The following is a 23,553-nucleotide window of genomic DNA, read 5'->3' as shown; positions in this document are numbered from 1 at the left end:
TGACGAGAACCACGAGGTCATCATCCCTGAGGTGCCACGCACGAGACATGAGGGTGGAGGAGGCGTGCACGTGACAGGGCTAGACCAGGAGGTATGGTACGACCGCCGCCCACTCAACCACCTGGTTAATGTCACCATCAACATGCGCCGCCACTGGCACCTGGCATACTCCCTAGACATGATGGCCGCCATCAAGCGTGGCATTGTCGTCACCCTCACCAAACACCCGTGTATAGAGGCACCAGTGCCTAAATACCAGGCGAGTTTTTAAACAGGTATCTTAAACATATTGAGCATTGTCCACCAAGTGAACATTCTCCACCAAGGTGCCAAATGAGGCTCCACGTCCCTGAATGCCATCTGAAGCCGCTCATATTATCCACCTGCAGGGTGGAGCTTCCTTAGCAAGGTGGAGGTTGCTTCCCCCACACCTGCATGGTGGAGGCTGCTTCCCTCACACCTGCATGGTGGAGGCTGCTTCCCCCACACCTGCATGGTGGAGGTTGCTTCCCCCACACCTGCATGGTGGAGGTTGCTTCCCCCACACCTGCATGGTGGAGGTTGCTTCCCTCACACCTGCATGGTGGAGGTTGCTTCCCCCACACCTGCATGGTGGAGGTTGCTTCCCCCACACCTGCATGGTGGAGGTTGCTTCCCCCACACCTGCATGGTGGAGGTTGCTTCCCCCACACCTGCATGGTGGAAGTTGCTTCCCCCACACCTGCATGGTGGAGGTTGCTTCCCCCACACTTGCATGGTGGAGGCTGCTTCCCCCACACCTGCATGGTGGAGGCTGCTTCCCCCACACCTGGATGGTGGAGGTTGCTTCCCCCACACCTGCATGGTGGTTGCTTCCCCCACACCTGCATGGTGGAGGTTGCTTCCCCCACACCTGCATGGTGGAGGTTGCTTCCCCCACGCTTTCATGGTGGAGGTTGCTTCCCCCACACCTGCATGGTGGAGGTTGCTTCCCCCACACCTGCATGGTGGAGGCTGCTTCCCCCACATCTGCATGGTGGAGGCTGCTTCCCCCACACCTGCATGATGGAGGTTGCTTCCCCCACACCTGCATGGTGGAGGCTGCTTCCCCCACACCTGCATGGTGGAGGCTGCTTCCCCCACACCTGCATGGTGGAGGTAGCTTCCCCCACACCTGCATGATGGAGGTTGCTTCCCCCACACCTGTATGGTGGAGGTTCCTTCCCCACACCTGTATGGTGGAGGTTGCTTCCCCCACACCTGCATGGTGGAGGTAGCTTCCCCCACACCTGCATGATCTGCATGATGGAGGTTGCTTCCCCCACACCTGTATGGTGGAGGTTGCTTCCCCCACTCCTGTAAGGTGGTTGTTTCCCCCACAACTGCATAGTGGAGGTTGCTTCCCCCACACCTGCATGATGGAGGCTGCTTCCCCCACACTTGTATGGTGGAGGTTGCTTTCCCCACACCTGCATGATGGAGGTTGCTTCCGCCACACTTGTATAGTGGAGGCTGCTTCCCCCACACCTGTATGGTGGAGGTTGCTTCCCCCACACCTGTATGGTGGAGGTTGCTTCCCCCACACCTGCATGGTGGAGGTTGCTTCCCCCACACCTGTATGGTGGAGGTTGCTTCCCCCACTCCTGTATGGTGGTTGCTTCCCCCACAACTGCATAGTGGAGGTTGCTTCCCCCACACCTGCATGATGGAGGCTGCTTCCCCCACACTTATATGGTGGAGGTTGCTTTCTCCACACCTGCATGATGGAGGTTGCTTCCCCCACACTTGTATAGTGGAGGCTGCTTCCCCCACACCTGCATGATGGAGGTTGCTTCACCCACACCTGTATGGTGGAGGTTGCTTCCCCCACACCTGCATGATGGAGGTTCCTTCCCCCACACCTGCATGGTGGAAGATACTTCCCCACACCTGCATGATGGAGGTTGTTTCCCCCACACCTGCATGGTGGAGGTTGCTTCCCCCACACTTCATTGGTGGAGGTTGCTTCCCCCACACCTGCATGGTGGAGGTTGCTTCCCCCACATCTGCATGGTGGAGGTTGCTTCCCCCACACCTGCATGGTGGAGGCTGCTTCCCCCACACTTGCATGGTGGAGGTTGCTTCCCCCACACGTGCATGGTGGAGGTTGCTTCCCCCACACTTGCATGGTGGAGGTTGCTTCCCCTGCAGGGTGAAAATTGCTTCCCCCCCACACCAGTTACTCATAGCATGGGAGAGTCCATCTTGAGAGATGGACTCTCCCACGTAATATTAATTCCAGGCTCTGCTGGAACAACAACTTTGAAACTCCCGCAACTATTGAACCCTTAATGGAATGTTTGACAATGTCCTTATTGTCCTACTGAAGTCCCCCAGTTCAGGCTGACAAATTTCATCACTTGGTATAAGAATCCCATCATGTGTGATGGAATATGAGAGGGAAACACAGCTACCCTTTGTTCCAACTATGTAACTATCATACCGAGTAGAGTAAGATAAGATTTCGTTCGGATTTTTAACTCCGGAGGGTCAGCCACCCAGGATAACCCAAGAAAGTCAGTGCGTCATCGAGGACTGTCTAACTTATTTCCATTGGGGTCCTTAATCTTGTCCCCCCAGGATGCAACCCACACCAGTCGACTAACACCCAGGTACCTATTTGCTGCTAGGTGAACAGGACAACAGGTGTAAGGAAACGTGTCGAAATGTTTCCACCCGCCGGGAATCGAACCCGGGCCCTCCGTGTGTGAAGCGGGAGCTTTAACCACCAGGCCACACCAGCAGCACACTGCTGGTGTATCCAATTCTGTTTAAGAAAAATTCACCAAATCATACAAGACATCAACCAGTGTTCCAATGTTCTTTTCAGAGCAACACCACGCACGTCATATACATTCATCTCACAGGAGAAGAAGACAAGGAACACTCATACAAGGTGCTGGGAAAGGTACGTGTATAACCTTGGTGTCTTAAATATCATTTAAAAATTATGTCATTTAATACATAATGTCTAGACATATTTATAATAGTGCCGCACTGAAGCCAAGTAAACATATGTAAACTTATAGCGGTATACCATGTCTACCTGCTGAGAGTTCTAGGTCTCTTCACCCCTTCACCATCAGTTCTCAGATTAGGGCTTCCTATTTACGGCCTGATCCAGTCTGGCTGTTGGTGGTCATTAACGCACTGACGTAGGCGCTACAGTTGTTTGATCAGGAAGGGTTTCCAGGCACTTAGTAGGTTTCCTCTTGAAAACTGTTTAACGATCTGATAATTTTCCTTATATGTATCTGAAGAGGATGAGCTGTACAGTCTACTGTGCTTCCCGCTCTCGTAAACTTGATTCCTATACACGAAATTAGAGCCAGTTCCTCCAGTATTTTCCAATTGCAAATTATGATATCCTGTTTTTCGCCTTCGCTCCGGTTTGAAGGAATTTTAGGAGCTTCAAAGAGGTACTGATACAGGAAGTGAGAATTATAATTTCCGTGAAGGCTCCATACACACTTGACTGATGGGGTAATAAGGATTATAATTACTGTGGTTTAGTTTAACATTTTATATATACAGTAATCGCAGAATTGGATGATTTTGTAAATGCGTTTGATTTTTAGCTTGTTTTTTAATACTGCGGCTCTGACGTGACAACTATTGGCCTCGTGTTATTTCTAATATAATTCATAGGTAGTGGAACAATGTAGTTCAGATATGGTGGTGGTAGAACTATATAGTTCAGATGTGGTGGAACAATATAGTAATTTCCTAAATTCCTCTTCCTTCTAAAGAATATTGAAGAATCTTTGTTTTGTAGTTACCATGTTCACTAAATATTGAACATGGCTTGACTCACCGCCAGGTTTCTCTCATGTAAAAAAGGTCAGTCTGTAGTGTAGTACTGATTCTTGTTTATTTTATAATGTGACATGCAATAAACACACAGCTGGTAAGACTGCAAAGATGTATCACACATTAACTATGCACTTTAAACCCCCCTTTAGTGCATGGGATTCTACCACAAGAACCTGATCGAACACTTCCGCGGCACCTTCTCCTTCAAGTTCTTCCAGACACCCGTTATCCTCGTCTCTTGCTATTCCTCCGCTTACTGGTGAGTGCCATCTCTGGCCCCTCGTTCTATCCAACGCAAGTTCACCACTGCACGTAGCTACTCTTAATATATCATTATATAAGTAATATAAAAGTCATTCCTCTGTAGTTTCATGGTAAAGGTCTCATGTATGTGAATTTACATAAACGGACGTGTCACTTTTTTTATATTCTGTACAGTGGTAAGCTTGTCCTAGATATTATTTAGAATGATTCAATCCATAATTTGCATGACAATATTGGCAGGTACACCACTGTCTGCCTGCAGGGGTAAACATGTTACTAATTAAAGTTGTGTCCCAGACATTACCTGTGAATTCCTTGTACATATAAAGAAGGGTATAACAGAATCGATTATAATTTTGCTTACTACTAATCTAAAGAAACAGGCAGACTAGCTGCGGCACCGACACTTGGGCCTTCTTTGATGTATAACGAGGTATTAGTTCCACTCCACCTTCACTCCCAGACTGTCTACCCCACAAACTCCACCCACCCACCATCTCCAACACATATCGCCCATCATCGTCACCACAAGTACTACATACCTCACGCAACTTCCACCACCATCGCCCCAACATGCCTCACCACCTTCACCTTTCCAACAACCACCACCCCCACAGCTCCGTCTTTATCCCATTTTCCCCCATGCTAAATCTTACTCCATAAAAATCCCTGATAGGAGAGTTCCCAAATCAAGAAATTGGCATAAAAACGAATCAACATATATGCTAGCTGCATGAATGAGAATGCTTTCATGAATTTTGCTTCCCTGTTTCCATTTTGTTAATTTCCCGTTTGCATGTAAATACGAGTATAATGGAGCCGATTATCTAGGAAAATATCGTCGGTCAGTTTCCATGGGAAAATGAACCCTAAGCCTTCCTCAGTCTCAGGGTTGGTGAACAAAAATCAGATACCTCTTAAACCTTGGAAGCAGGCTCAGAATTTCCCGAGATTACCTGCACGCATCGGGTTAAATTTAGGAAGAGTTAATAACAGCAGATAAAACAGCCAGCTGCATTATACGATCCTCGTACAGTGGAATGAGATCAGATTCTAAACCAGGAGTTACGAGAGAGGTTCCCGATCTATGAAATGGTGTTAGTGTGCGTGTGCGCGTGTGTGTGTGTGTGTGTGTGTGTGTGTGTGTGTGTGTGTGTGTGTGTGTGTGTGTGTGTGTGTGTGTGTGTGTGTGTGTGTGTGTGTGTGTGTATATATATATATATATATATATATATATATATATATATATATATATATATATATATATATATATATACATACATGGATGAATTTGGTAGGGTGTGCAAAAGAAGAAAATTAAAAGTGAATACAGGAAACAGTAAGGTTATGAGGATAACAAAAAGATTAGGTGATGAAAGATTGGATATCAGATTGGAGGGAGAGAGTATGGAGGAGGTGAATGCATTCAGATATTTGGGAGTGGACGTGTCAGCGGATGGGTCTATGAAAGATGAGATGAATCATAGAATTGATGAGGGGAAAAGGGTGAGTGGTGCACTTAGGAGTCTGTGGAGACAAAGAACTTTGTCCTTGGAGGCAAAGAGGGGAATGTATGAGAGTATAGTTTTACCAACGCTCTTATATGGGTGTGAAGCATGGGTGATGAATGTTGCAGCGAGGAGAAGGCTGGAGGCAGTGGAGATGTCATGTCTGAGGGCAATGTGTGGTGTGAATATAATGCAGAGAATTCGTAGTTTGGAAGTTAGGAGGAGGTGCGGGATTACCAAAACTGTTGTCCAGAGGGCTGAGGAAGGGTTGTTGAGGTGGTTCGGACATGTAGAGAGAATGGAGCGAAACAGAGTGACTTCAAGAGTGTATCAGTCTGTAGTGGAAGGAAGGCGGGGTAGGGGTCGGCCTAGGAAAGGTTGGAGGGGGGGGGGGTAAAGAAGGTTTTGTGTGCGAGGGGCTTGGACTTACAGCAGGCATGCGTGAGTGTGTTTGATAGGAGTGAATGGAGACAAATGGTTTTTAATACTTGACGTGCTGTTGGAGTGTGAGTAAAGTAACATTTATGAAGGGGTTCAGGGAAACCCGTAGGCCGGACTTGAGTCCTGGAGATGGGAAGTACAGTGCCTGCACTCTGAAGGAGGGGTGTTAATGTTGCAGTTTAAAAACTGTAGTGTAAAGCACCCTTCTGGCAAGACAGTGATGGAGTGAATGATGGTGAAAGTTTTTCTTTTTCGGGCCACCCTGCCTTGGTGGGAATCGGCCAGTGTGATAATAAAAAAAATAACATACATGGGTTGGGTGGTCCTGTGGTTTAAAGCGTCATGTGGTTCTCGCTTACCATGAGGCAGGCCAGTGCAACATGGGTTCGAATCCTTGGCTAGCGCAGTGTTGTTATTGATCAATATCAATCGTCCGTGGTCTTTAAAGCGGACTTTCGACCTGGAGATGAGAAGTACAGCGCCTGCGCTCTGAAGGAGAGGTGTTGATACACTTCAGTTTTTTAACGGTAGTGTAGGCGCACCCCTGGCAAGACAGTGGTGAAGGGAATGATGAGGTGTCCCCTGGCCTGGTGGCTAAAGCTCTTGCTTCACACGGCGAGGCATCTGGGTTCGATTCCCAGCGAGGGTAGAAACATTGGGAGTGTTTCTTTACACCGGTTGTCTACGTTCCCCATCAGTAAAATGGGTACCTGGGAGTTAGTCGACTGGTGTTGGTCGCATCCTGGGACAAAAGTGACCTAATCTGCCCGAAATACTCTGCATAACAACCGGCTTTCTATATAGTAGTATGTCATTGATGTCAGCTAGGCCTGTATAACATGTACTTGTAGAAATAAAGATATTATTATCTTAATGCAGAATAAACCACATGGGGATGGAAATCTTTAGCTCTCAGGTAATTTTTCCTCCTATCTGTCGCTGTCTTGCAACAGTGACGTACGAGTGCAAAAGATCTAGAGCTAAAGATTTCCATCCCCATGTGGCTTGTTCTGTACATACATATTTATATGTGTATAGGGGAGGGAGACATGGTGTGTAAAGGTTGCCTAAATAAGTAAGGTCTTACCAATGGTTCATAGAGTTGTAAAATAACTCATATCCTTCTGTTAACATTTCTGCAACATCACCTAACGCCCTAACCTGATTTCCCGCAGCGACGAGTTACCTACTAGCGTCATCTATCATCCCTCACCAGAAGACGTGAAGTACGCTGATCAGCATCCTTGGCGCCACTCAAACTCCACTGCTCGCCTCATCTGGCGTGTCCCACCATACTCGCCACAGGAAGAGTTCCTCCTCGAGAACGTCAATGGCATTGAAATTGCCATACGAGAATAAAAACTGGACTCCAAGGAAAGACACATGGCAGAACAAGCTTTCATTGTGACAACGTTTCACTGTCTAGAACTTTTTATTTTTAACATGGTCATCTCCCACAGAGGTAGGGTGACCCGACAAAGAAGAAGACATTTCACTGTCACTCAGGCAATCACTGTCTTGCCAGAAGGGCGCCGATGTCATAGTTCAGATGACCCTGAGCTGAGCCAAACTTTATCACAATAATCTATACTAACCCTGAAGCCTCAAGAACTGTTACCTTTTAAGACAACATTATTACTTTATAAACAATAATGGCTTAATTTTTAACAATGTTCAATGCGCGACAGTGCTACTGACCTGATCTATATAACTCAGTCGTTATGAGTGCTGGAGCAAACTTTGTTTACTAACTGCAAGTTTAACTTGAATCCTTCCAGCAGGTCTGGATTTTTTTTTTCAAATGAAGCACCGCTATGACACAGTAATTCTTGCACTATGATATTAATTTTGCACTCTTACTACCCTCCAACTTCACTCTACTCATAAACATCACCACACAGAAGAGCTATATGACCCATATGGGTTTAGCATTTATATTTTAATGCGCTGTAATAATGGAAAGTAGAAAGAGCACCAAGTTTTAAGGCATTACGTATAGGTCATTATATCTCCTTTATAGTATGATAATAAGATATTATCTCCTTTATAGTATAATAATAAGGTATTAAAAGGCCCCCAATGGAAATAACTCGCTCAATCTGACTTTTTTTGGGTTATCGTAGGTTCTTTACACATATGCTGCTATGTATGATAACGTATGTAACTGTATTTGTGTATACCTGAATAAACTTACTTATTATCCTTGAATTCTAATGTAAATATAAGGCACAGATCACTCTCTGATGTTCCTCGTGTCCATCTCACGCTATGCAAAAACTCAATGCACATAAAAGGCCCTAAAATCTGGAATTCATTACCTGTAAATATAAAAGAAACACTACCTGTTTATAAATTCAAGTCTCTTCTCAAAGATCACTTACTCACCCAAAACCAAATAAATACTGAATAACTGAACCTTATAAATTGTATATCTTAAATGTTTCTCACAATTATATCACATAAATGTTAAACCTAAGACCCAATCTAACTTTGTTATTTTTTAAATACACTACCTAACAGAATATTCCATTCTACTGAATGTACAGCAATGTATGCAACCATATGACCTGTCTTTGTAATACTCACTTGTGCTTTATTATTAACTGTTTTCAATAATGTTTTATCACTGATTACATCATTGCTTAGTTAATCTTAAGTTAATTTTAAGCCAGCCCGTGATGCTATGTATACAAGTGGCTTTGGAATGCTGCTCTTACCTGTATTTTTTGTACCTCTGTATGTATGTTCAAATTATAAAATAAATAAATAAATAAATAAATATCAACGTATTCTCTGGTAGTAAAACAATTAGAGAAAACGGCACAAACTTGGACTCGACAATGGATAACTTGAATAAACATTGCTGACAACCTTCTCGTGGCATTTATTTACACTGTTCTCAGGCAAACAGAAGCTTATTGCCCCTTGCATTATTCACTGTTTTTCCTGATGAGTTTTCTTCGTGAATTTTCTACTACAGCGCAGGTTCGGCTTACACCTTGGTGGATTCTTAGGAATCCACCTTGATAATAGACTCAAATTTCAAACACATGTACAACAAATTTCCAAGAAAATCTCCGAGACCGTAGACATACTATCGAAAATACGGTACCAAGTTCCACAATCAGCTCTCCTGGCCCTATATCACTCACTCATTTACCCCTATCTCACCTATGGAATCTGTGTATGGGGCTCAACAACAATAAATCATCTCAGACCATTAATTACCCAACAAAAGGCTGCAGTCAGAATGATAACTAACCACTCCAGGCAGCATACTCCACCAATATTCAAAAGTCTAAACTTACTCACTGTACAAAACATACTTATTATTGTGCCTACTACATACATAGAACAACAAACTCAGATATAAACCCTCCCCTCAAACTTCTCCTTACCAACCTCAACAGAACACATGACCATAACACAAGGCACAGATCACTCTTTGATGTTCCCCGTGTCTATTTCACACTACGTAAAAAACTCAATGCACATAAAAGGCCCAAAAATCTGGAATTCATTACCTGTGAATACAAAAGAAACACTGTTTATCAATTCAAGACTCTTCTTAAAAACCACGTACTCACCCACAACTAAATAAATACTGAATAACTGTATTTCATAAGTGTAACCTGTGACCCTATCAAACTATGTTTTTTTTTTTTACATTACCTAATAGAATAATCCATTCTCTTGAATGCGCAGTAACTTATCTAATGACCATATGACCTGTTTCTGCACTTCAAATAGTATATTGATCATTTTGTTATATTATAAATTGTTATACTACAAATTTTGTGCAACTATAATGCCTCTTAATTGAAATGTTCAAATTTCATTGTTTAAAATACTCATTTGTACTTCATGTTGTATTTTGTTTACTGTAATTTTTACCACTGAATATATCATTGCTTAGTTAATCTTAAGTTAATTTTAAGCCTGCCCATAATGCTCTGCATACAAGGGGCTTTTGGCATGTACACTTAACTATAATTCCTTGTACAACTATGTATCATGTCCAAATAAAGTATTGTATTGTAAATTATACATAATTTGCTTTATAAAACTCTTTTAAAAGTTTCAAATTATGTAAGAGACCTAAATAAAAACGAACTTATTGTGGTTCAACTAGCAGTGAATATGAAAGTGTATTAGCTGACTGATGTTGGTCGCATGACTCGCATCATGAAAAAAGAATAACAAAGAACCCCAGTGGAAATTATCTCTTAATTCTCAGCTTTCTTGGATTATGCTGGATTAATAATCTCTGGGAATAAAAATCCGAAGAGTCGTTATTTATATATTAAGAATAGCAGCACGAGAGAGCACGTAAGTCCAACTCTGTATAGCTTACTGATAAAAAAATTATAAACGTGTTACACTTTAGTAAGTAAGTAAGTAAGTTTATTCAGGTATACACAAATACAGTTACATAGAATTATCATACATAGCAGCATATGTGTAGAGAACCTAGGATAACCCAAAAAAGTCTTTTACGTTATCGATGTTTCTAGTTTAGGTCTCTTGGTTCACGAGAATTATGACTGCGCAAATGTTTAATAAATTTTAGACGTCTTTCATTCCACAAAATTAAACATATCAAATGGTATACAATACCGACAGGTTGGTAGATAAGACACATAGGCAACATTTAGGCAACTTTATAAAGTTGCCTATGTGTCATATCTACCAAAATTAAACATACCTGATGCTAGGATAAACTGCAAGAAACTATGCTGTAATAGTTTTTAAGTTCGTAATGAACAATATTAATAATAAAAGGTATTTCACGAAGATATATGTAGTATCAGTTTCCTTGCTAATGAGATGGTGAACTATGCTTTTTGAAACTTATAATTTATAATTACAATTATGGGGAGCGCTAAACCTGTAGGAGTATAACAGCGCATGTGGGGGTGGAAGGTATTCAGGCTCAATTCAGGGAACCGGAGCACAGATCCAATTCCCTAGATTTCAAGCTGATAAAAGTTAGAAAATTCGTGTCTTAATGATATTATGGGGCCCCCATAGTCATAACATTTTACTATTCTTGAACTGGATTGGGTCAAATACAACTCAACGCAGCATCACATACAAACTTGGGACACCAGTGACAAAACTTCTAGTAACAAACACTGCACAGAGAAGGGAACATATAGTCTCACTTTTAGATCTCTACAGCCAAGAGGTATTATCAAAGGAACGTTAAGCTGGTCAAACATGAAGACCAGTAAACAAATGCTGATGAGTATACCATTCAAGTTTCCTTTTTATATCCAGTTCTGCAGCCTCATCCTTATTAAAAAGTCAGATGTCCTCACACTGTTGTTCAGTCAACTAGTTCATCTCGATACCACGATGCTGCAAGCGTTATCTGTAGAGCTGGCTGATAGGCTAAATTCCTACGCTATGGTTTGGGATGGAAAGTAAAAAGATCCTTTAAAGTCTATGTAGAGGTTGCCACCCAATACAGAGCTACTGAACACGGCGAGTTTGTGGTTTGTAAATATAATATATCTGCTACAAAAGACAAGATCCACTGCACGATCTAAAATTCACACTAGAAGAGCGGAGAGAGGTAACAAAATCACAATCTAGAGATTACTCGAAGGAATAAACAAAGCAGATAGAAACTGCTAAGCATGAACGGAACCAGATTAAAGGGACATAGTTAGAAACTAAACTCAGAAGATTAATTTTTTGGATATTTTGATCCTCTTCTGGGGTTCTTTTCAGCAGATCGATATACAGTACACAGACCAAATAATCGTTTGAGTTTTGTCTGTATGTGGGTTTTTACTGAGCACTGACAAGTAAGTATGCAAGTTTATTCGCGTATTCATAAATACAGTTACAAAGATTTATTATACATAGCAGCATATGCGTAGAGAACCTAAGACAACCCAAAAAAGTCAGTGACTTATTTCCACTGAGGTCCTTACACTTTAGTTATCCATCAAGTTGGCGCCTAGAGACGTTACAAAATACATATTCATCATCAGAAAGAGAATTGGACCAGACTAGAGACTTAGAAGACAAAAGTGTAGGACTCTTTATAAAGATACGAGAAATCCAGATAAAGAGTCGACTGAAAGTTAAGAGGTGAGCCTAAGAGCTATAGCTGGAATGTTGAAAAAAGACACAAGTACAGAGAATAAGCCTTTATTTACACAATGTTTCGCTCAAGGTTGACTTAACCAAGTTGTGATGACTTGTCTGTGTTAAGTCCTTTAAACCAGTCGAAGATAGAAAGTAGTATATTATAACAAGTAATTGCACGGACACGAAGGAAATCTGTTCATAAAGCGATATTTGTCAAACATTGTTTGAAAAATAAACGAGAAGTTTCCAGTCCCTTTTCACTCCGTGTAATGCTAGGATTGTGAATTTAACTTCCCAGGTCTGAACTTATGGATTTCTTATTGACATGTGATCTATCTGTGCCACAACTCTACACACTTCCCACGTGACGATATCAGTTGGCAAGACAATAATAAGCATAACCATAAAGAACAAAAAGGCACAATACCGTGACTGGAACAATACACAAATAACCTTTAGACTTACTCCGCTTCTACTTTTACTACTACTACTCCAATACTAATACTATTGCCTCGCTTCACTTCCCTTTCTGTCTCTCGTGCCACTACCACTACTCTCCTACTTACTAGTACCATTGCTACTATTACTACTTCCACTACCAGCATTATTTCTACCACTACTTCTTCACTTCCTCTATTTGTCACGTCCCTGTCATCCTCTCCTATATATACACTTGCTCCCTCCCATTCGTGTGTTAGTGTGACTTGTAAATGGTCCAAATCGGACCGAAACGTCGTCATAAGCTTCTCTCTGCTATTTGCGGGTTATCTGGGTATAAACATAACCGATACACCAACATGGATACATTGTATAGAGGATTGTTTTTTCTTTTTTTTTGGGGGGAGGGGACAAGTAATAAATAGTTATCCACACACTACGAACCCTCATAATGCCTCACATAACAATAACAACAAACGTTATAACACGCCTTAACGCAGAGTCGTGATGGCTCAGGTGTGTGGGTTTAACATCTGGGCAGAACAATCCAGTTGTCTGATGTTGTACATGTCTCTCCCGGCACCTGGCGCCCCGAGGCACCCACGTCAACACTCTCCACTATGTTGCTCGTTCTTGCACTTTCTGACTTATAAACATTTTCCTAATTCTGCAAAAAACGAAACATACTGCGTCATGTTAGGTAGAGCGTCAGTTTAGCTCTTATCAGGAGAGACGTTTCATATAAATAAAAAAGATTAACATTAAACAGTATTTAACTATTCTTTTACTAAATATAGAGGCAAAGACTGAATGACATACAGCTACACGTGCACACACACACGCAGGTATGTACGGGCGCGTGCACACATGCACAATCACATAGCGCACACACGTGCACACAATAACACAGAAACAGGATATGTACACACATCTGCAGTACTATTATTAGTCTGGCTGAGAACGACAATAAACTAACGCAGCTTTTCATTAACAATCTTTAATGCTTTATAATGCTTATGTCTCATTATAATCATTTCAAAGCATTATCATTATAAATGCCGAATGAAAACTGTTTATAGTAAATGTAAAGCGTTTAGCTTCAATTTCTACAAGATTTTCCTGTTTTGGCTGTAACTCAACAGTGAAGACAACATGCGTATTCTAGACTGTTGCTTGAAGAGTGGGAGAACACGTGTGAAGGTCTGTGAAGGGTGGAGCAAATGTGAAGGTCAGTGTTGTGTAGCACGTTTGACCGTTTGTGAAAGGTGGAGGAGCAACTGTGAAGGTCAGTCAAGTGCTGAAGCACGTGTGACGCCAGTAAAGGATGCAGGAACACGGGAAATAACCTCTTTATACGTGTGAATGACCACTACCCTTGGTGGAGTGTAGGCGCCTCTCTCACTGCACTCTGAACGTTTCCTCTTGATGTTCAGCTACCGATTACCAAACGTAGCGGTCTGTTTTTTGTAGTTAAATACTTTGTTGAAGATTTATCTAACATCCCCTAACATTAATTAAAAAAACATCATTTGAAAATTGACAGGGAACTTTCATAAATTGAGGACGGGGCTTACATAGAAAACGAACAAAACATCGGGGGCATATTTTCCCTATAAATTAGAGGACTTCCTCCTTGCCTACTAAGCTCCCTCATTACCACGCTAAAAACCAGTTCGCGTTTTCCGCGTCTTGTTTTCTACAGTATTTTAAAAGGTAAGTCAGTCTCTGACCACGGTGGGATGTGTTTGTTTCACTCTGCCCTGGTGTTCAGCAGCGTGATCCACCCTTGGAAAAACTGTCATGTTATATATATATATATATATATATATATATATATATATATATATATATATATATATATATATATATATATATATATATATATATATAATATCGAGGGAATATTTCAGTCCCGAACACAAGGACGGTTCATTACAGCTTAAGTTGCAAAAAAGATGCAGGTACAAAGCAAGATTTATTGGAACAACTCCTCGCTGTGTGGATTATTATTATAATCAAGGGGGAAGCGCTAAACCCGGAGGATTATACAGCGCCTGGGGGGGGATGTGGAAGGCATTCAGGCTTAATTCGGGGAACTGGAGCACAGATCCAATTCCCTAAATCAAGAGCCCCTCACCAACATCAAGGAACCTTCCTTGAGGGGATCGCTGTGTGGAACGAAAATCATTATCGTGGCATTTGCGTGACAACAACAACAACAACAGTGTTGCAAGTCTTTTATTGATGATGTGCCGACAGTCACTAACATTGCATTGTTAAAAATCTATTGTTGTGTATGTGGGGGAGCTTTAAAAATGAATCATGGAACTAATGTACAGTTCATCAGACGCATGTTGTACGTACACAAATGCTTCAAGCATTTAAGCTAAATGTTACATATACAGTGTTCTGTCAGGTGCATCACACACTAAGAGCAGTGGAAATACGAAATGACAACATTAATTAATTAAGGCTTCTCCAATGTTTTTCTGATCTTATAAGTTTAGTATCCAGGAAAAGTAATCATCTGTCGTCAAGTGCTGTGTGTCTGTCTAGGCGATGAGTTAACCTCAGATGAATGGTTAAACCTACATAAAAATGAATAGTATATTTCAAGTGCCCTATATGCATTAACAAATTAGTTCAACTTTTAGTTCACACCTAACAAGAACACCGTGCCCCAGGCTGCGTGCATGAGGTGTACAATATCGAGAGATGCCGCCCAGGAGGATAAAACAAGCTATATTCCTAGTCGCGTCAGTTTCCTTCTACCTCACTACCATCAAGCTGGCGGTAAGGAGGTTTGAGAAGGAACATACCCAGAGGCACTCCAGCGATGACGTTACCAAGTATATTAAAGGTGAGTGAGTAGATCTCACGGTCATGAACAGGCAGATTAGATTTGGTGCCGAGGGAAGAGTTTATTAGTGCCATTCATCCAATGAGTAATGGTAACAACATGAAGAGAATGAATTTCAGCCTAAATAGTTGATACGTGATTGGTGAATTAACTCAATCTTTTTTCTTACTGAAAAGGAAAGCTCAGCAGCTCTCAGTCCCTTGTTCTGCCTTTTTTTCTTATAACCGTCTAGCACTGTTTATGTATGAGATTCCTATTTTAAAGCTACGTGTGAAGTTTACTTCGAAATCATTCAGTGCCATTTTTACCATCTTTACATACTATATACTACTTATCTGGCTCATCTGGATGTTCAGCTTGCAGATATAACCTCACTTGCTTTTATCTACCATATTGCTTACACTTCTAAATATTTTTGTATGTCCAGATTATAGTTTCTCCGATTCTTCATTATACCTGTGATATGGGATTTAGTTCCTTCGGTCTTTTCTCGCAGTTCATGGAAATACATCTCTCATTTTTCCCTAGTTCAATGCCTATTAAGTTTACGATCTCCTGTCCAACATATATTCTTTGAATCACTGAACCACTTTATATTGTCATCCTTGTTTGTGCTTCCAATTCGTGGCTTAAGCCTTGGGTAGCGTACTGCATTAAAACTTTCCCAATGCTAATGAATATCATCTGCCTTTATCTTCATACTTTTCTATTTTAATTTCGTAATCAAGGTGTATGAATATTTCAAACATAAAGATGTCATTAAAATCAATAGTACGCGATTTATATCTCGGTTACCACCACAGTGAAAAGCCAGCACAGCCATGTACGAGAGGTCACGCTATCATACAGCACCAGCAGGAAGTTACAAACTCAGCAACAAGATTCATCACAGGACACATTTGGTCACCTGATCGTGGAGGCTGCGCTCTCCTCGTCAGGAATCACACTCTGGCTCAACGGAAAACAGGTAAACTCTGCGTGTATATAATAAAACAAAATTTTTAACTTGTGAACTCAGGTAGGATTACAGCACATAGCATGTAAATCAAGTGAGGTGGGATAGCACCTCTTACCATATAAATAAGCTGAGGTAGGTTAACAGCTCTTAACCTGTAAATTCAATGGTATTTAAAACAAAAGACTTATTGATTCTTTTACCATTGCTGCTGCTAACACATCATTTTGATTTCGTTGTCCCAAAAATATTCCAAATTCCAAGTTTCTTCTTTAGTTTTTCTCTCGCAATTTTTGCGCATGCTTTTACTAACGTATTAATGATGACGGCTTTGTGGGGACTTGAGGTAGAGTTCGTCATGGCCACGCTGGCGGGATATTCCTCTGTAAAAACTTGCATTTGTGGTCACAGTGGTGCCTATGCTAACCTTCCTATGGTGTATAAATATACCTAGTTGGATCAATCTTATTGTAGCCAGCTGGCCCAGTGGCTAACACGTCGGTCTGAAGTTTTATGACTCTGATCACGGGTTCTATCCCCCGCCCGTAGTATGGTTTGTTTGCATTCGTGTCATTACGGTTTCCTGAGTCAGTTACAATCAGAATATCTTGACATTTATGGTAACAGGATCTTCAGTTACCACTGAAAAAGATAGGGCAGAGGATACAGAGCCAACTCATTACTAAAACATTTCATTACCACTCAATCCGAGTGGTACGGTCAGCTTGAGTGATAGTCTCTCTCTATCCTACTGTAGTTTCCCTCCATCCTACTGTAGTTTCCTTCCATCCTACTGTAGTCTCTCTCTCATATTTTTAGTCCCATAAAATTTGCTTCATATCTACATAACCTTAAGGTGTACATACAATTATGGTCTCTCACTGTACAGAAATGCAAGTACCCACAATGTTTGTGTGGATAAAAAAAACTATATAATCTATCAAAGGTGTATTGTCACAAGAAATTCTTATTCAGGTATACAAACTTGTCAACAAAACCCTTGAGCAAGGGAAGAATCTTCGGCTCCATGCTGGAGTGCATATGATGACCCTGCACCAGAGGTCAGGTAAAGTGATGAGGGCCACCACCTATCTCACCTGGCAGCCAGAAAACAGCAGGCAGCTAAGCCAAGCCATCACAGACGCCACGGATGGCAGGCTTCTCCTCTTTCTCGCCACGGTGACGACCAATCTCATTTTGCATTATGTTATAAAAAATGCCACAAGGAGCTCGACTCGTGTACAGAAGAGTACTACCTGAAAAAACTCATCTGAATCCTCTTCTCTCTGTTTTCAAAGTCTTGCTCCCTGTTGTAAACCTTTTTCTCGATCTAAACCCTACCCCACCCTGTTCTTCGTGGGAAGAATGAAGTGTGATTCATTATTAATATAATTATTGTAAAACAGAATGTAGATTTTATTGCAATTTAAAGAAGATAATATTATTTGCCTTCTTATTTAATTTTTAAGTATATGTTCAATAAAATGAACTCTAATGACAAGATATCTGGCGCTGACCATTTCTCAATCTTCTCTCCCCAATGACTGTGTGGCAGCCGGAGTTCACGATGTACCTGGGGCAGGAGACAGTGGAGCTCCTCGTGTCCCTAGGCTCACACTTCGCCGACCATCTGGGAAGGGGTGAATCCTGGTGCCTGCTGGCTCAGAAAGGTGTCGGTGTCTTGCATGAGAGCCTCACCACAGTCTACCCCAGTCTAGGGGACACCACCAACGATGCTGCCCCTACCTGTCTCCATCTTATAGTTCCACTCACACATGGTGCTTAACTGTGCCCACTAGCAGTTCTGTTTGTTGTTGAAGTTATAGTTCTGCACTCATGTAAACGTCAGATCATTGCTAATGCTAATAATTATTATCATTAGCTTTTAAATGCAGCCAACATGTTAAATGTAAGTCTGAAGCATTACACATTCTGAATGCTAGCTAACACTATTTTCTCAGAGCGGCGGTGTGGCTGGTACAGTGCTGCAGGTATGAAGGAGAGGGCCACCTTCTGTGAAACTTACGACGGCTATGGTGACTTCTGTAAATGTGATGATCCGCCTTGGTCACCTTACCCCCAAAGAAAAGTAAGTTATTATTAGCCTTAATGTCGCTTCCTGTCTCTACACTGTATGGTAGCTGTTGTCGGGTTTACAGACAGGCGCATGCTGGTAGGTGACCTAACAGGTTCATATCATGGTTACATGGAAATAAATAATGTGTACCTTCATAAAAGGTGCTCATCTTGTTTTTGTCGATCTTTGAACACACAGTAGTTCATACACCCAGTGATTAGGTTATTACCTTTTAGTGAATACGAAATATCCCTTTCATCTTGTGCCGTATCTTGCATCAGGTGGAGTACAAGATGCAGGAAGCGATTCCTGTTGCCATAGTAACAGCTCGCCGGCTGCCCTACGTCCTGCGTCAGGTGGGGCAGGTGTGGGCCAGCCCAGGCGGTACCAACACACCCATCACCATCTTTGTTGATGGTTACAACCCCGAGGCTCAAGCCCTGGCAGCCCTCCTCCAGGTGCCAGTGATCCATCACTATAATCCAGCCCCCAGCCGTGAGTAACCGTATATTTGTGGCTTATAACCTTGTTAGGCATTTTTGTTTTTAGTGCCACTGTCTTCTCTATATTAACGTATTTTTTGTAATGTTATTTTTTACTCCTCTCACCTATCGTTCCCCATACTTGTGTCCATCACGGACTTGTTGCTCTTTCACTAAGTAAAGGAAACGTTCCACAGGATCCTCGGCCAGGATCAACGAACATATCAAATTCGCTCTGAGGGAGGTTTTCAAGAGCTACCCGACAGCCAACCTCTCCATCATCCTTGAAGATGATCTCCAGCTTGCTCCAGACTTTATTCCGTATGTATCACTTACACTTAGCTAATGAAAGTCTTAAGTGCTCTATATACTTTACTAGTAAAAACCATAGTCATGATGAAACTATAATAATAATGGCCAAATTAGTATTAACATTATAAATTATAAATTTGCATCCACATAAAACAGTAACTAAGTATCAAACGTAATAATTTTCGTTGAAACCCAATCTTCCTTCCCACTCTCTCTCGCACACACAAATACACAAAATCGCACTAGTTGTTCTTGTAAACGGACGTCAGCGATAATAGGTTAGAGAAAGGACGTATCTATCTGTTTACAATGAAGGGAATGGAGTGATATATATAACTGGTGTCCTAAAATATGCACAGAAAACTTTATACGGAAAATTACTGGAGTAAGGGAAAGTTATATGCATTTCAAGATAAATTTTAAAACATTATTAGCCCTTTGTTGATAATGTGGATGGAGGCATTAGATCAACACACAACAAACAGCTGATAGTAATGTCAAAATCATTACGAACTGACATAGAAGAGCAGGTGTTAATGGTTAAGGAGATTGTCAGAATAAATATTAGTTTTGAAATCAAAATAAAGAGAATAAAGAATTCCAAACTACTAATGGAAGACTTGTTGACATATAAAAAAAACTGTTACTGTTTTTGGCTGTGCAGAAAAGAAAATAACATTAAAAAGAATAAGAATAAAGGAAGAACAACACATCTGAGGTTCATCTTTATCGTTTTCATTCTAGCTATTTCCACCAAACGGCTCCGCTGCTGAAGTCAGACCCATATTTGATATTCGTGAACGCATACAATTACAACTCCTTCGCCCACACCGCCCACGACGGCCGCAGGCTGTACCGTGCCCATGGCATCCCTGGCTACGGTTGGATGACCACTCGCCTGGACGCGGAGGACATGTTAGCGAACTGGGTCCCTATCAACCAGGTGAGCCACTAACCTAGGTGAACCCTACCCCAGGTAAACTTCTTCCCCCGGGGTGAGTACCCCTGATCCAGAACCCGTTACCCCTCAGATAAACATTCCCCCTCTTCCCCGAGGGGAAACACTCAATTTGCAATCAGCCGCAGTTGTAGAAGTTGAGAAGATGAAATATGAAATCAGGATGATTAGGTAATTTAATCCGGCAGTGTCGTAATCAAGAAGAATTAATAATTTTTTGAGAAAATTAGTGGTTGTCAGAATTATTTTTTTCTTCCGCAGAGGTTTCCGTGCGATTACTTGAGAGTTCCTTATCAGATCGGCTTCAAACTTCAAGTCACTGATTTGATACAGCTCCTTTGAGCGAAACTCATCAATAAATAAATAAAATAATGGTACACATGTGTCGTGTTTAAATTATATCTTTAACACACTAGCCATCTCTTACCTATACGGGGTATATCTTTCTCGGACTGCGAAGTGACCCAAACACATCTACTTAACATTACTCCATTATGACACATTAAACGTAGTCACTACAGCCTGGATGGTCAGGAATTGTTTGTAATAATTTATCAAGTGTTCTGTTGGTCCAGTAATACCCTTCATAACCGAAGGGGAGGGGGGAGGGGGGAGGGGGGAGGGGGTGTTAGAAGCCTTGTATCCTTAATCATGGGGAAAAAAAACAACGGTTTTCAAAAGCCTTTGATCATTTATGATGGAGGGGAGGTGTGTTGAAAAGCCTTTGATTCTTAATGATGCAAGGAAGGGTTCTGAAAAGTCTTGGATCCTTAATGATGGGAGGGGTGTTGAAAAGCCTTGAACCATTTATGAAAATACTGTCATCTCCTAAGGAATAACTTAGTGCAGTTTCATAAGCAGTTTCTAGGTTTACTTCCTACATGGTTACCCCCAGATCCCTTATATTCCTCGTCTGTTATTTTCAGCGGTTTCAATGTGTTTTGAACTCTCTCTTTTTTTCCAGTTTTAATTTCTGCAACTTTTCCATAGTGGAGTAGATTAAACTGACAGTGTTCCGGGTGTGGACAGAGCAACGCTGTGTGGGACTGGTGGGTGCGGGCGAGGGTGATGGGGAACCGGGACATGCTACTCCCAGAGGTGCCCAGGACGCGGCACATGGGCGGGGGTGGTACCCACATCTCTGGCTTCGATCAGCTCCTCTTCTCCTCCCAGCCTCTTAACAACGCCACTAATGTAATGCTCGACGTGGAGAGGTGAGATCCATTTTATATGTATGTACTTCATTTTCTCCTAATCTTTCCCTCGGTCACAATAGTACAAAAAAAAAAAGAATCCTTCGTGGTAATGCGTGAGTATCATAAGAATTGACAACAGAGATAAGAAAGATTTCTTGGTGCCATTGTTGTAAGTGTAATGAATGAACCACCGACATACAAACCTAAGTGTTGCTACAAGAAGCAGGGAATGGTAGAATTGTTTGAATATATGGAGGGAGAAACTGACTACCTCATCAAGATTCTTGATATCTTGATAAAAAAAAAAACATCCTTAAATTCACGGTCTGCAGACAACCCAAAACAAGACCACTTAAAACACTTTTACTTGCACCACAACAAAACCAAACGTGGCGTTCTCGTAAGGTTTCCCTCCAGTCCCCCCAGGATTCTTAATGTCTTCCAAAAATTTCATCATGGGAGGCAGAGAAATGGCACCACAAAACTAAAAATTTTCAACACTACCAGGGAACAGAGCGAATCTAATAAAAGGATTAGACACGATGCTGGAATCTACGCAACTCCTTTATGTGAGACAATACATTTTATGGCCGAAACGGGTCAACAATACATTTAATATATATATATATATATATATATATATATATATATATATATATATATATATATATATATATATATATATATATATGGTACAAACACAACACGTCTGGTTCAAAGTGACAAACACGCCTAAGTCATGGCTTGGAATACCAATTTAAAAAAAAAAAAGGAAAGAGAAAGACAGATATACAAGAAAATGCATAAATATTATAGTACAAAATTCCAGCTTATATGGGAACTATGGGGCGTTTAACACCGCATCACCTTATGCAAAAGTATTATCGTGTAGCCAAACTGTTTAGCCTTAACTGGAAGTAACAAAACAATTCTTCTCTTACCTCATCATCCACCCCTCACTCCTCCCCCATCTTCTACGATGGTGTACATACGCTTGTACTTTAGTGTTCCATTTATTACTTAAAAACACTATACTCAAGTGAAATGTCTTCAATAACAGCGTGAACCTGTGTAGGCTTCGCTTAAAGCTTCATTGAGGTGTTAGTTTCCTTATACATCTAGTGAATGCTTCAGTGTTTGTTTACAGGAGAGCCTTTACCCTTGACTCCCTATTTACAGAGCTTTCCAATGACATCACAGTCACCAACAGCCTCTTAAATAAATCCTCACACAAACACCCTATCTTGCTGGCACACCTCTCACCCCTGCTTCTCTCTCTCTCTCTCTCAGCGCTCATGAAGGTAGTTACGAACTTCACATTCGAGAGGAGATGAGTTCGGCGGTGGTGGTCAGCCTCAAGCAGCATCCATGCGAAGTCACTCCCTTCCCCACCCATCAGGTCAGTGAGTCATCCACCTCAATGATTCTTGCACAATGTCAGAGACTCCACCATGCAACGAATCACACAAACATGTTTACAATATATATATGGATATTCACTCTTTGTCTCTTTTAGAGCTGTTTTATGTAAGGTCAATATCTCCCCCGTTGATGATTATTTTTTACGTGTGTGCGTCTCACCACGTCATGGGGAATATATGCAAAACACACCTAGCACACCCAGACTTTCTTATATAAGACGTTTCAATTAAAACTGAGATTGACCGTCTATTTAGGGCGAAGCGTCAAACAAAATGCTGCCTCTGCTCTGTTTTACATTCCTGGTGTGTGGGGTTCACTTTACCCTGCAGTGACGTAGAGATCATACAGCTCCTGGTGGTGGGTATGGAATGTAATCAAGTTTGATACAAGGAGAGGGAAGTATAAGTCAAGTTTCTTGGATTAAGATCTCCCCCCCCCACCGAGCCTCCTTAGAAAGTCAGTATTTCATCACCTTACGAGGTTTACACAGGCTCAATGTCTGGCAATAATGCTCTGGCCAGGAGCTACCTTCTTTTTCCTTGGATCAAAACTTTATTACCTCCCATTCCCATGCTCTGTATGACCCCCCTACAAGTTTAGGTCTATCCTATGGTAAAATTAGTCAACAATATGATACATGATCTAAGAAATTGCAGCTGATTTCAATTCTTTTGAGCAAGATTCATTCATATTTTCTCTCTTTCTCG

At 41.6% G+C, this 23,553-nt stretch overlaps 2 protein-coding genes across 2 annotated transcripts; both read left to right on the top strand.

Moving 5' to 3' along the window:
• The first annotated feature begins 15,106 nt into the window (after positions 1-15,106).
• Positions 15,107-17,659, top strand: LOC128690143 (uncharacterized). Its single transcript, XM_053778699.2, has 3 exons — positions 15,107-15,444; positions 16,248-16,411; positions 17,375-17,659. Exons 1-3 carry the CDS (start codon positions 15,300-15,302, stop codon positions 17,657-17,659), a joined length of 594 nt encoding a protein of 197 aa, XP_053634674.1. The 5' UTR covers positions 15,107-15,299.
• A 155-nt stretch (positions 17,660-17,814) lies between these two features.
• Positions 17,815-22,955, top strand: LOC128690144 (protein O-linked-mannose beta-1,2-N-acetylglucosaminyltransferase 1-like). Its single transcript, XM_070090728.1, has 8 exons — positions 17,815-18,177; positions 18,361-18,488; positions 18,758-18,971; positions 19,156-19,279; positions 20,015-20,213; positions 21,258-21,442; positions 22,715-22,823; positions 22,941-22,955. The coding sequence occupies exons 1-8, from the start codon at positions 17,940-17,942 to the stop codon at positions 22,953-22,955; spliced, it is 1,212 nt and encodes a 403-aa protein (XP_069946829.1). The 5' UTR covers positions 17,815-17,939.
• Positions 22,956-23,553: the final 598 nt, after the last annotated feature.

Source organism: Cherax quadricarinatus, chromosome 32, assembly GCF_038502225.1.
Source record: "Cherax quadricarinatus isolate ZL_2023a chromosome 32, ASM3850222v1, whole genome shotgun sequence".
Taxonomy (NCBI): Eukaryota; Metazoa; Arthropoda; class Malacostraca; order Decapoda; family Parastacidae; genus Cherax; species Cherax quadricarinatus.
This window is presented reverse-complemented; position numbering and strand designations above follow the sequence as displayed.